The following is a 14,278-nucleotide window of genomic DNA, read 5'->3' as shown; positions in this document are numbered from 1 at the left end:
GCCAGAATTTTTCCCTGTGAATTGTTTGATGGACAACAGCTAATGTCTGATACATTCAGGAGAAACTGTGATTGTATCAAGCACGGTTTGGAAACAAAAGAGACTCAGGTTCACTGAATGACTACACAGCCTGGAATAGTTTTTTATCAACACCATTGAGATTTTATTCATGCAGTGGTACTGGCAGCTCCTGTGGCAGAAGTTTTAGAGAGAGAGAGAGATAGACTTCATCTGTGTTGTTCAGCCTTCTATGCCACTATGGGCTTTGAATTTAGCTTTTTTTATAACCACTCTCATAATGAAAATGTTTTTTAGAGTAACTTCTTGGAGCTAAGATGGTAACGTAAAATTTTTAAGGTCTCTGTTCTCATTTTGGACTCTTGGTAGAATTAGCACCAGTGGTTTGGTATTGGAGATAGTTGAATGAGTCAATGTAACCTTATTCACGTGGAGCTGTGAGAAAAGAAGTCAAAGCCTTTGTTTGGTGAACAAAGCCTTTCTGTATCTGAACAAGAAAGCAGAGATTTTTCCCTGCACTGTCACACAAAAATTACCTGTCTGGCAATATAAACAGCAATAACAAATAACCATTTTTAAAATACTTTATGAACATTTGTGTTTGGGAGTCAATGTGAAAGACAAGAAATATGCAAGAAGGAAAAAGTTTTCGGAATCTGGGCTGTTGATGGTGTTCATGCAATTTCAAGGTACATGATTTTAGTAGCCAGCAAAGGTACTTCGTTGTTTTAAACACTGTTCTGGCAATTTTCTCTGACGTTGTCCAGAAAAATGTATTTCTTTATCTGATTGCACCAAAATTACTTCTACTAAGAGTCAAGAAACAGGAGTGATTGCTAGGTTTTTATTGAAACCTTCCAAAGAAATATTCTGGCTCACAGTTCATGACTAATACTATTGCAAACAGATGAGACAGAGCTGTGTAGTTCATATAATTGACTAAACTTTTAGTCACTTAGTTCTGATTTTATTTTTTTTTTAATTTATAAAGTGGTATAAAGGAAAGGATTTTAGTAGGTTCAGTTTAGCTAATCAGCCTGATGAGGCCAAATGAAACCTTCCCCATCCTGAACCATTGTCCTTCAGCTGCTAGAGCCACATTTTGTGAGTATGTTTGAATCTTTTGCTTTTTCCTGTGTTGGTTAGTCACTCTCTCTTGGCGTGAAAATAGCAGTGGAGTCCTGGAGGGTTAGTCTGGCTGCCTGGTTTTTATATGTGCTATGTAGGATTACTCTTACTGAAAATAACCAGTAACCAAGAGCCAAAATGTATGAGAGCTGAAAATATTTTCTTAAAGCTTAAATTCAGCCATAACTAATCAATTTGATTCCTAATAATTATTTTCAAAATTCACCAACACCTGGTGGCAGAAGAGCTTGGCAAATGCAGGCTGAAGTTCACCTTCCCTGAACATCCCCATTTCCTAGGTCCTGCTCCTGACGTTTCGCTTTGTGTCAAGTTTGCTGTACTGAGAATAGGGAAGAGCTTCCTCCTGAGAGTTGTGGCAGAAGTTTTTGCTTAATTAACTGGCAGAGGGTATGTCTGAGAGTGACTCCTTCAGTGCCTCCTTCAGTCCCCTAGTGGTGTTAATTTCCTGCAAAATACAGGGGAACATATTCCCATCAGTATGTCCACACAGCTCTTAGTGATGCTAATGAGAGCTGGGTGCTTGTGTCAGAGGGGAAATTGCAATCTGTGTGCCAGGACTGCATCCCCAATCACTGAACGGTGGGATTGCATTGTCTCACTGCTTCTTTGTTACGGACCGTGTCTTTCAGCAGCTTCATTGGTTTTCTCTTCTATTGCTGTAGCTATCCTAAGCCAAGTTTTCCTAAGAAAACCACAGAATAATCTAGTATCACTTTTGTCAGTATGCCACATTAAGTGCTGTGTTTCTGGGAATTTCTGGGAAAATAGCAGAGGTGAATTTTGGCAGGTCAGACAGGTTCTTCTGGACTTGCTCAAAAAAAAATGGTGAATTTGTTTCATGCAGATATCTGTTTGCTTGAAAGCTTGCTTTAGTACAATATGAAAGTGATTCAGCCCCCTAATCCATCACTGGAAGTCTCTGCTACCATCCAAGACACTTAAAGGAATCACATTTACAGTTCTAATTGATAGCCACTGTTTTGACAGGCAAACAGATTTCTCCTCCCAGTGGCTTCATGCAGTTGGCCTCCAGCAGACCTCACCATTAGCACAATTCTACTGAAAAGAATATACAAGCTAATAATAAATCTGTGGGGAAGGATATTAACCACAAACTACTATGTCTAATTAGTAACGTACAATAGCCAAGGCCAGGGAGTGAAGGTATTATTTATCAGAAGAACTGATTTTGACAGTTTAAAAATGCAAAAACATCTATTATTTGTTATGCCAAAACACATCTTTCAAAATACAGCATATACATAACTCCTCTCTTACTTTGGCATTGTTTTGAATGTTACTGCTTTGTAAAAATGCCAGATATAGTTAAGGCACAGAGGAGGAATTTGTGTTGCTTTATCTTTAGAAGTCCATTACAAAACCTAAAAACAAGTAGGGTTTTTTTTGCCTTTACAACCTCCCTTGCCTATTCAAGAGCCATTCTCTCCCTCTTATATCTCCCTTCAAAAGCATCCCTTTACTGTGAATTCTCTTAGTTCAGCGTTTATCAAGTACTCTGGGCCTGAGCTCAAATAAGGCTAATGCATCTTGCTGAGAAAGAGTGGTAGAGATCTCTCTGGAGAGATCTGTCAGCCCCTGGAGAGGTCTCTGCATGTCCTCACTGCAGATTGCTGCTCAGTGTCTCGGAAGCAAGAGTGCTGGTCCCCAAGACACATTCCTTTTGGGCAGTCTCCAGCAGAAATCCTCAGAAAGAGCTGTTTCTGTAGCAGTGCAGCAGTAGAGCATATGAAAGGAGTGTGGAGCAAAGAGGAGGAGAGCAAGTGTGTTGGGGAGAAGGAAACAGATGAGGAAAGAACTTAAAGGAGATGGGGATGTAGTGGAGGGGAAAAGCATCATAGCAAATGGGCTAGAAAGTCAGGCAGGTGGTTATGCAGTGGTAATGGAATCATAACTCTGAGCTGATCAGAAGAAAAAGAGAATAGGACCTTTTAAACTGAGCACGTAATTTTTACCCTTTGTGACTCAATTTCTTTGTACTGGAATGGATATAATGATATATGCTCAACATTAACTACTAATTAAAGTCACTAGATTCCACAGAATGGAGCCTTCATGAAGACTGGCATGTTGTCTCGATTGTAACAGGGAGGGGAGTCCTCTGTATTCCTGCTATTTCCAAGGATTTTGTCCTTGGAGATCTTTTTGGAACCTGCAGTGTGCAGGTTTGCTTCATGAAAGTCAGATAAGCCCTAACAAATCCCCACTGTGACATGTAAGGGGAGGAAGGCCTGTGAGAAGGTGAGCCCTGCAGTGGTGAGATGATTAGCAAGTCTGACACCTCAAAATATCATGGCTCTGGGTGCAAATGTAGCAGGTTTTCAGTTTCGTTTTGCAAATGTCGTATATTTAATTTGCCTCATGAGTTTTGTATCTGCAGTTCTGTTAATGTCACAGTTCTATGTTGTTTTTCCGTAGCCAAGAGGGCTGAGCAAAAAGTTTTGTAGTGCAACTGGAGATTCTCATGAAGTGCATGAGCAGCTAAAATGCTAAGAAAAGCACTGAATACCGTGAGAGTTATGACATGAGAAAAATGAAAAGTCCTTCTCTGACAAACATGCGTAATACATATACATACACATGTACTTGATACTTTAGTGAAGTCTGGGAAAATTCATTGCCCTTTTTTTTGTCAAGTTTGGCACCCAAAGAGCTACCCTTTAGCTCCCTTCAATTGGTCTTTTCCCTGTCCCACCTTTAAGTGGTTCTCAGCTACCTGCAGAGGGCTGCAGGTGTTGCTGGGGCAGAGGTGTGCTGGCTCTCACTTGACTGCAGGATTTTGAAAACCACAAAGTCAGCAAGTGGTTCTGGAGGGGCTGCTGGCAGCTTCAGCAGATTGCGCAGCCACTCTGCGTCTCCTACTTTGCCTTCATGACTGCACCTTAGAGGAATAGCTCAGTCAGAAACTGCATTTATATTTTGCTGCATGGAAAAGGATAACAAATATCCAGAAAAATTAATAGCAAGCCTGCCTGCTTCTTTTCCCTTTCCCTTTCCTGAGACTATGAAATGGAGATTAGGAAAGCAAAGTCAAGGGCTGGTTTTTTCCTTTTGTTTTGAATGTGGAGCTCCCATGCCCAAGACATGGATGGGATTATCGTGTTCCCCTGGGGTTGGCAGGTTGCCATTAACAGAGCCCTTACAGGGAAGGTGCAGCAATGTTTCTCTGCACGGTTTGGAGCAGAATTAGTATTTGCTTCAGAAGAAATTATATGCTTGTAAAGGGAAACCAGGAGGGGGAAATAACTGCTGCTCTGTGGAAGCAGGGACAAATAAGAATATATGGGAATAGTTTCTTACTTTGGTACAGGGTAGTTCCACAGTCTGGTGGACAAACGGGCAGTGCTTGTTGCATTGGACAGACCGTAAATTGATTTTTTTTTTCCTCCTTCTGATCAAGCTGTAAATCACAGCTGTTCTTGTTTACTGCAGATTTTTCTTTTGTGATATATGTAACATAGGATGCTGAATTTTTGTTCACAAGACCAAAAATACTAGCAATGTGGTCACTGGATGATTAAAACATCATTTGATGGAAACAGGTGTATAGCTGGCATTGAACATTACCATTTCCCTGGTCAGATAATAGAAGTAGTGACCCCCTTTCATAAATGCTACCTCCAGGACTCAGACTACCTCAGCATGTTTTCTAAAAATAAGCCCCTTGAAGTATGAAGGATGACTCTTCACAGCTGCCTTCTGTTGTCTAGGTTAACACAGTAGTTGATGAGAGTTATTTTATTCCATTGGTTCAGTAGATGGACTTTGTTTACACTTGAGCTCAGGTGGCCCAAGTCTTAAGGTGCCATCACATTCCTTAGGGTTTTGTCTTTGGTTCATTTTTTTGTACTGCACAAGTAAGATTTTGCATATGGTACAGATGAGCAGGAGTGGATTGCTGGAAAGAATTTCCTAGTACCTAATTACCAGAGTGAGTTACAGTAACTCACCTCTGTCTTTTCAAGACCAAGTTCTGTGTTTAAAAAATAAGGCTATGGGGGACTCAAAGGTTTTGGAAAGATGGGTGAGAAGATTTTGGGGATGCTATTAAATTGCCTCCATTTTGCAATTTCTAGGCAAAGGATCAGCCTCCTGCATGTCACATGGGAAACAGCATCCAGTCTTATCTGGTACTGAAACAGATAATATTCAGGCAGTGATACCAGAAATGAAGATTTTCCTTTATTGCTGTCCACATGGTTGATACTCTAAAAGTAAACTTTAAACTTCAGTGTGTAATTTAGGGCTTCTGTTTAACATTTCATTTCTGTGTGTGACCCTCTCCACTGAAGATTATAGATTATTTACCTGTGAGGTGTTACAGCAGGCAGCTTTTCAGATTCAGTGCTGGGAATTCTTTCAGTAGCCCTTAAGTCTGTGAACAATGCGATGATCCATGCATTAATACAAATGTGATTAAGTATCTTTTCTCAGCTTTGTTTGCTTTGTTCTACTGATGCCTACAAGTTACACAATGAGTAGCATGTACAGGGTCTGCATTAAAGGCAGTTTTGCATTGTAGCAGAATTCATGGCAAATTTATTTTCCTTTTAGCAAAACTTTGGTGGGGAAAAAAATTGCACTGTTGATTTATTTTGAATGAACTCACAGAAGTCTTACTAAGTGTGCCATGTGGAAAGCTCCTTGAAGTGCTGAGGGTTAATACTCTCTGCTCTTAATTTCAAATTCCAGATAAATATGGTTTCAGCTTTGATCTTATCTGGACTAATTCTTTGTCACTGTACTAATTAATTCAGCATGCTGCAGAAAAGATGCTAATTTGGGCATCAAAGAAATAAACGGGTGGGGGGAGGTTGTGTTTAATCAGAGTTCTTAAAAGATAAGTTTTACTCCCATTAGACTGGCTCTGGAAGTTCAGTCATTTTAGTCTAGCTCCAGCAGTCTGATACAGTAAATAAAAAATAAATTAAAAAATACAAAAATGGCACTTGTTTGCTTAATTTTGATGTACAGGAGCATAATAAGGTGGATTTTTTTATATTTGCAACTTCTGCATAACTTCTCTCTTCCTGCTGATCATAATAATTTTAACTCTGATCACAGCATTAGCATAATGTGGATATCTCTGAAAATAATCTGAAGATCGCTAAATATGAGGATTCTCACATTCAGGAAGCTCAGCTGCATTTGTGAAGCACAAATAATAATTGTAGAATAGCACACCTGGACAATTTGTTCCATGCTTCCACTGATGTAATAAATCAGAGGTTAGGTCCTTTTTTCCCTTTGCAGGGGAGCTGGTTTTGGTTGCCTAAGCTGCCCTGTTGTTTGCCATGGAAAGCTTCTGCTTTTGCTGGCCTCCCCTTGTTGCTGCCCTGGGAGTGAGCCCTAGTAGTGGGAGAACAGGGAGGCAGCAGCCCAGCTGCAAAAGTCTTTCCTGCAAGCAAGCCTCACCAAATCAAACTAGAAGTCATTTTTTTTCCTCTTTATTTTCGAGTTCCCTTTCCAATTTACCCAACAGCATTGGTGTTGTACGGAGCACTGTCCCGGAATTGGAGGCACTCCCCACCCGGAGCAGGGAGCATCAGGGGCTGAAATAACCATTTCCTGTGTTCATCATCTTACTGGCACCTTCCTTTCACCCTGCTAAAGCAGGGAGGTTGGGTCAAAACCTGTTCCTGGGCAAGGCTTTGTCATGAGGAGGTTTTGCTGTAATGTGTGTTGGACACTGGGAGGGGCATCTCCATGTGGCTGGGGCTAAATCCTCCACCGAGGGAATGGGATCCACTCTCTGGGAGCAAGGGGCTGGCAGAGGACCAGGCAAGGAGATGCTTAACCCCTCCTGTCCACAGCCCCCTGGCACTCAGCTGCCCTTTTTCCATGTTTTGCCAAAACAGGTTCTTTCCTTTCTGTAGTTTTTTTAGCTGTTGCAAAGCTCTTGATCCCAATGGTGTAATGCTCAATGGCACATTTCTGCCCAGTAAGTAAACATTTAGTAACAAACCTTTTAGGTATTTAGAGAGCCGCTAAAAATGTGAAAGATGTATTTCATTAATGCTGCTATTAACATAAATGTGAAATGAGCCTGGCCTGTAATCACCATCAAGTCTGATTCACTAAGGATCTTTACAGCAATGTTTAATACTCTGTAAAAGTGTATGTATGAAAGCAATTAATCAAAGCACAGCGCTGCTTCTAGAGTATTTCTTCTACCGTAAAAGCTGAGTGATAAAATAACTTAAAACACACCGCAGTAGTGGCAGTTAATAAGCTTTTTATAGTCCCCGTGTGGACCTGAAAATCATACCTTATTAGTATCTTTATCTTTCTTTCTCACTTATTCATTCTTACTCACATTTAAATTTAATTTTAAGAGTTATTTCTAACGTTTCATAAGGGACCTGCTTTAATAATCTCAGCATTTTTCCCCATTTTGCTGTGAAATGACTTGGAGTCAGAGCTTTTGTTATATGTACTTTGCAAATCACTCTGGTTTTTTACAAATCATTTCTGGAGATGTCAAGATTTTCTGACAGTGTTAGGATTTGTGCCTTGCTTGACTGTGTCGTAGGCTCTTCTGAACTATTTTCCCACAGATGTTTGTACTTCCATTATGTACCTTGTTAGCTGTGGTGGAACCTCCTGATCTCGGGCAACTGCATTAGCTAAGAAATCCAAATTGCTGAATTTAGTCAGCAAGCAGCTTTCAAGGTTCCACCCACCAGATGTTTCTGCTGCTTAGAAGTCTGGGTCTATAGACCTGCCTGCTTTTTAATCCTTGAAGCAAATATCAACACATTTGAGATCTGGCTCCACACGGAAACGAAGTGTTGCCATGACCACAGCTTTAGGTCTTGCATGCAAGACATTTATCCCAAGTAATAACAGAACAGGTTCTGTAGTAGGTTTGTTTTCATTTTTATCCCTTAGAATCCTTGGAAAGAAGCATACATATGCTTTAATGCTACAGCAAATAGAATGGCAATAAATACTGCAAGACAACATACCTTTGTTATTCAGAGACTTTATTTCCTTAATGTTTCTGAGGGGAATGATTTCAGTTGTTTGCAGAGCACCCTTTGAAATTAATAGAAATAGGATAATGCCTCGCTCTTGCACAGCATATTTTCAGCAGCTGCATATGGGCTTTTCCCAAAAGCACGAAGCGCTCAAAGATCTGTTCACATAAAGAAAAACCCTTTATGTTTTTATTTACAGGAGAGCTGTGCTCTGAGTAGTTGGAATATTAACTTTCCCAACTGAAAAGTATACTAAGGTAAACAGGGCTGTAACATCTTTAACTGTGCTTCCCAGGCATTTACAGTGAATAATCAAAGAACTGGGGCATTCACTCAACCTGGGAAGGCATGGATTTATTTCCTTACTGTCATTGCAATGACCAGTGGCTTCATTTGACATAAATTGATTATAGATGGCTATAGAATGAGAAGATACAGCTGACCCATTTGTTTTCAGCTCTTCTAGTTATATTTCTCCATTTGTTATAAAAGCTTTTCAGAGTAATGAATCCATCAGATATTAAGTTGAAGCAAATTTGACTGTGCACAGTATAGCAAAACAGACATTTTAAAAATTTGTGTACCATACAATTTTTCAGTCATGTTTTTGTTCTGCTGACAATAGTATTAATATGGAAGGCAGATTTTACCACAGTCCAATTATTCATTGCCTGGAGAATTGGCATTTTCAAATCCTAAAGCCATTCAGTTTCTATAGAATTTTAATATGGACTTGATTAATTCCATAGTATAATTTGACAATAGATTTTATCCTGTTCTTGTTGAAGTCAGTCGAGGCCCTCATACTGATAATATGATCAAACCTAATCTGATCATGCAGCAAGTACTCTTACTACCTCTTTTTTTTGTTGTTCCAATAAGCAGCAGAGACTATTAAACCTCACAAACCCATGCAAAATTACAATGGCTGGAAGTTAATTTTATCATCAGAAGCCTATGGCAATTAGAACACTTCAGTGAGCAGACCATAACTTTTAGGACAGGGTGTATGAATTCAGGCAGAGATAATACTGGGTTCTTTGTGGTTTAATGCTGTCTGTGTATATTTCTTTTCTTAATGCTGTTAAATTTTGTGGTGCTTTTATTTTCTAATATTTGTGCAAGATTTTTGTTGAGCTGAAAAGCATAATAAGAGAACAGAATGAAAAATAATGATAATAAGGGAATGGATGTTTAGCAATGGGCAGAACAGGCCAAAAAAAAAAAAAACTACATCTGAATATTTCCCTAACCTTAAGCTACATGCTGCATACTTAGTGTAACAAGTCAAAATTTTAAGCCCAAACAAATCTATCTGAAGCAAAAAATTGCAAAGAAATAGTCATAGAATCATATCATGGTTTGGGTGGAAGTGACCTTAAAGATCACCAGTTCCACCTTGCCATGGGCAGGGACACTTTCCACTGTTCCAGGTTACTCAAAGCCCCATCCAAACTGGCCTTGAACACCTCCAGCAACTCCAGTTTCCCTGGGCAACCTGTTCCAGTGCCTCACCATGCGCAGTGAGCAATTTCTTCCTAATATCTAATTTAAACCTACCCCTTTTCACTTTAAAGCCATTCCCCTGTGTCCTATCGCTCCTTGCCCTTGGGAAAAGTCCCTGTCCATCTCTTCTGTAGTCCCCTTTAGGTACTGGAAGGTGCAATAAGATCTCTCCTTATTGAACTTTCTCTTCTCCAGGCTGAACAACCCCAGCTCTCTCAGCCTTTCTTGATAGGAGAGTAGCTTCAGCCCTCTGACCATCTTTGTGGCTTCCTCTGGACTCACTCCAACAGCTCCACATCCTTTTGTATGTTGGAGGCCCCTGGAGCTGGGTGCAGCTCTCAGGATGGGCTCCCATGAGAGTGGGGTGTAAGGGCAAAATCACCTCCCTCAGCCTGCTGGCCACACTGCCTTCAATGCAGCACAACAACAAAAGTTGTTTTCGTCAAGACCAACTCATTATTCCCAGTTTATAATTACACTGAAACTTGCCAAATTTATGGCAGGAGCAATTCTACCAGCAAACAGCACTGTTTTTGTAAGGTTTGTCATGTTGGTAGTTCTTGCAATCAAAATTGTCACTTTATTTTATTTAAAATGTATTTCCCCAGTAAGCAAGAAATAATATCTAGACTTGAAGGGACATGTGTTAAAGACTTGGGTTTTTTACATTTCTCTTGAGTATGCAACATATCCAACTTCAACTCCCTGCAGCAATACAAAATGCCCAAGAAAAATGTTTTCAAAATCAATACATGCTACAGTCGAATATGAAACTCCACAAACCTATAATTGAAACTGTGAGAGAAAAGCAGGCAGCCTGAATATAAACAAAGTACCAGAGCTGGATTATGACCAAGATGCAAGTGTTAATATGGCCTCCTGAGAAAACTGCAGTGAAATCTTCCCAGCATGAGCAAGTGTCAGAAAGCAGGGGTGTTTCAGGAGCAGCCTGCTGGTGCTCATACCCAGGTGATTTCTTGTTTGGCTGCCCAGCATCTCTGTAGAGAGTAATATATGCAGAGTTTCATTTGGCTTTTCTTTTTCACCTGGGTAATTTAATACATGTGCACCCACCTGACTTTGTTTCTCCTCACTCTATGTACAACCTCTGTCTCTCTTGTGTTTCCTGACTGCTGCCTTCACTGCCACCACCACCTTTTCATGGGGTGTGTGACTCCAGTCTCTTGGAACTACTGGAACTCAGAAAGAAGCAGTGAAATCAGTCTGCTGCTCTACACTCAGAAAAAGCATGGAAAGTATATTCTGTATTTCTGGAAGTGCTGAAATGAGTAGGGACCATGAAAAAAGATCTGAAGATTGTTTGTAGACAAGGTGTGTGTTTTGAGCAAAGGATCCCTCAAAGAATGCAAGACACCATCTATCTCTACAGCAGCACATAGGAAAAAAGAGAAAACCATGGAGGCTCTCTGCTCCCCAGCACAGTCCATGACAGAGGCACTATAAAGCATCTCATGTTACTACCTGTAGTATTTGCCCTTTTGATTAGTACCACATGCTATGTGTCTGTCTCTCACATCCATCATTGCCTTTCTAACCAAGTTCTTATTGTCTGGAAAACTTGCTGCAGAGTTCCCAGTCACTTCATTTGACTACAAGCTCAGAATTATTAATTAAATTCACAAAAAATTTGGATCACTATCTTATGAGCCTGACTATTTGCAAAATTTCTGCTTTTGCCTGTGGAGAAGCATAAAGTCAATGATTTACAGCTTAAGTACAGTCACAGTAGTTTCAGCTGTTCCACTCGAGGCAGTTTGGGCTGACATGAAAAATAAAAAGGGTATAAGAAAGATCACGGGGGCAATGCTGCAGACTTTCACAGAAGAGTTTGAGATTTTGAGTCAGAGTAATTAGTTTGTGATATTTATAAATATTGTATATTTAATCAAGAAGTAATTACTTTTCTTTACATTGTTGTCATGCATATAAGGGCACATTAATTTGCAGTGGAAGATACAGATTGATCATTTACTTGTGAAACTGAGAATTTTAAATTTGTGCAGAGGAGGGGAGGTTTTTAAACTCTTTATTTGGTCCATAATTCATGAGCATATTTGACCCCAGTATTCTGTCTAACTCCATCAGAAATTAAATGTAGCTCCCCAGTTCAGCCACCTTTTGTAGGCTGGGTAAAGCAGACTTGTTATGCATATTTGTACAGTGTATAAAACAACAGTGCAAGCCCCAAACCCACTGGGGCCTCTGGAAGACTTTCACAGCATAAATATTACATGACGATATATTACTAGGCAGAAAGAAAACCTCAGAAGTTTAAAAAAGAGTTCTTATGAACTGTCTAGATTTGTACTCTTAGAACAAAGCAAGATTTTATTCTTTCTGATTGCATCCTCATTTAAACAAAGAACAAATGCTAAAATTGGGGCGTAATGAATGAGAGACAGTAGTTACTGGTAAGAGCAAAATGGTGGCCCAGTCTGGATGCTGACACCACAGCCACTGCAGATGACTTTCAGAGAGCTGTCATGTGGCAAGAGGCGCCTTCAGCCACTTTAAAATGTGCCATGTAATATTTCAGCTCTGCAATGCCCTGCACTTCAGGTTTGACAGGGCTTTTCAACTAAGTTTCAAGGTAATACTGATACCATATCTTCCAATGTGGGAAATTTATGAGTCACTAAGATAAAAACTCAGTGTTTTGATTGCCTAAAATTTCTGTGGTTTATGATAGATAAGTACTGGTTTTTCTTCTGTAATTATTTCCTCATGACTCCTTCTTTGATATCTTTAACAGATTTGGGAAGAAGAAAGAAGATAAAAGTGGCAAGGCAGATCAGAAGGGGACTCCAAAGCAAGGCATGCTTAAAGAGGAGGAGCTGGAGAAAATGAAAGATGAGCGTGAAAGGTGAGTAAATGGCAGGAGCATCTTTGTTCATCAAGTGAGAAACCTCAGAGCAAGGGGTTTCCTGAAGGAACAGCCAGCCAGCCTGTCCCAGACAATGCCCACTGCAGTCAGGTCCAGGCAAACCAGAGCATTGGGCTGTTCCTGGCCGAGTCAGAGCTGCTGTGTGACAGGAGCTTGTTGTTCTGCAGTTTCTGTGAACTTCACTGTTGCATTCAAATCCCAGCTTCTGCTTTAGCTGGTGAAAATGAGTTCCTTCAAATCCTGTTTCACCTCTGCCCATTCCCAAGGCCAGCTGACTTAGTAATTTTCTCCTTAGCTTCTCTACAGCAAGAACCTCCTCCCTTCTCTCCTGACAGTTTCTGCCATTGTTTTCTAGCACTTCAGACCTCTTTGGCTTCAGCTGGCTGTGCCATCAGATAGTAGTTTTTGTACTTTGGTGTGTTCTTTACTGCACAGTGTTTGTTGGTAAGCCACATGTTGCAGAAATACATATGCAACAAATGTTGAATATGCTGAGGAAACACCTGGAAGAAAGCAGGTTCAGATGGTTCAAATCAGTCTGCAGAGGCAGGAGTCTGCCAGCAGTGGGGTGGCAGGCAAGAGGGGCAAGGCAAGAATCTGGGTGAGTGCCTGCCAGGTGTTGTTGTATTTCTGAGGTAAGACCTGGGAGTCTGTCCTGTTCATAAAATACACTTTTCTATGCCTGGTCTTAGTGAATTCCTTATCTTTCCAGATTAAGAGATTTTATAGTTTTCTGCTTTTCCCCATGTCTACTCTTCAGGAACCGGAAACAGTTTGTCAGTGCCAATAAGGTTCAGAAATCTCCTCTTTCCCTTTCTCCAATGCATCCAGAAGTACCTCCTATGCTGAAAAAGGTCTTTGTTTCCCTCTGATGGCTGCTATCAAAAAAGTTGAAGAGCCCATAGTTTCTGGCTCTCAAGAAGTATCTGCAGATGTTGTAAAACTTTACAAGTTGTAGTAATATATTTTGTCAGTGCAAGCAGAAAACTTGTCAGAGGTGTCTCTCCTTTACTGAAATGTCCTGCTCCTGGGGGAGAGAATGGAAGCAGACATGGTTCCTTTTGTGCAGTGTTTCCACTCGGGTCAGCCTTTGTGGTGCTGCTTAGTGCCCAGGGAAAAGACATCCTGCTTTCATTTGAGTCATGCAGTGCATGGTCAGCCCTATAAGTGGTAACTAATGGATTTGATTGGGGAAGAAAGTCAGTCCAAACCCTTGAAGTCTGCTGCTAATTTTTACTACTTTAAAAGCTAGCAAGGTATCTAGTTACTACAGCACTGCTACTGGATATGCTTAGCCAGTGCTTAAGTATTTAGTTCATCTAAGTAGTGTCAGGAGAAACTTTGTACCATTTGTTTTAAAATTTCTGTGCCGTGTCCTTGATTTTTGCCAGATTGATGAGTGTCTTTATATTAAACTGCTGACTCCCAATTTGGATACTGGCAATTTGAGAGGTATGTGTCCTTCATTTTAAAGAAGCCAGTGTCTTTTATTAGGATCCTGGCAAGCTAAGAAGCATGTATCCCATCTGTTAAAGGGCCAGTGTCATTTACTAAAATGTTGGCAGGCTGGAAGGAATGAACCCTTCTGTCTAGAGGTCTAACATTCCAATTGGACACAAGATAATTGTTCTTAATATTTCTTTAGAGTTGTGTGCTTTTTTTTAATTACAGTCACTGATTGACAGTAACTTGGTACGGCTGC

The 14,278-nt window shown here is 40.3% G+C and overlaps 1 protein-coding gene across 2 annotated transcripts in view; it reads left to right on the top strand.

The window, feature by feature from the left end:
• The window catches only part of PARD3B (par-3 family cell polarity regulator beta), a 391,422-nt gene that overhangs the window by 281,640 nt on the left and 95,504 nt on the right, over positions 1-14,278 (top strand). For both annotated transcript variants that reach the window (XM_054278140.1, XM_054278137.1), the window contains one exon: positions 12,445-12,555. In XM_054278140.1, the coding sequence (XP_054134115.1) occupies positions 12,445-12,555 (111 nt within the window). The remainder of the gene's footprint in view (positions 1-12,444; positions 12,556-14,278) is intronic.

Source organism: Melozone crissalis, unplaced genomic scaffold, assembly GCF_028551555.1.
Source record: "Melozone crissalis strain CALT ecotype California unplaced genomic scaffold, PUWL_Pcris_2 ptg000023l_1, whole genome shotgun sequence".
Classification (NCBI taxonomy): domain Eukaryota; kingdom Metazoa; phylum Chordata; class Aves; order Passeriformes; family Passerellidae; genus Melozone; species Melozone crissalis.
The sequence above is the reverse complement of the archived record's forward strand: the minus strand, read 5'-3'. Positions and strand labels throughout refer to the sequence as shown.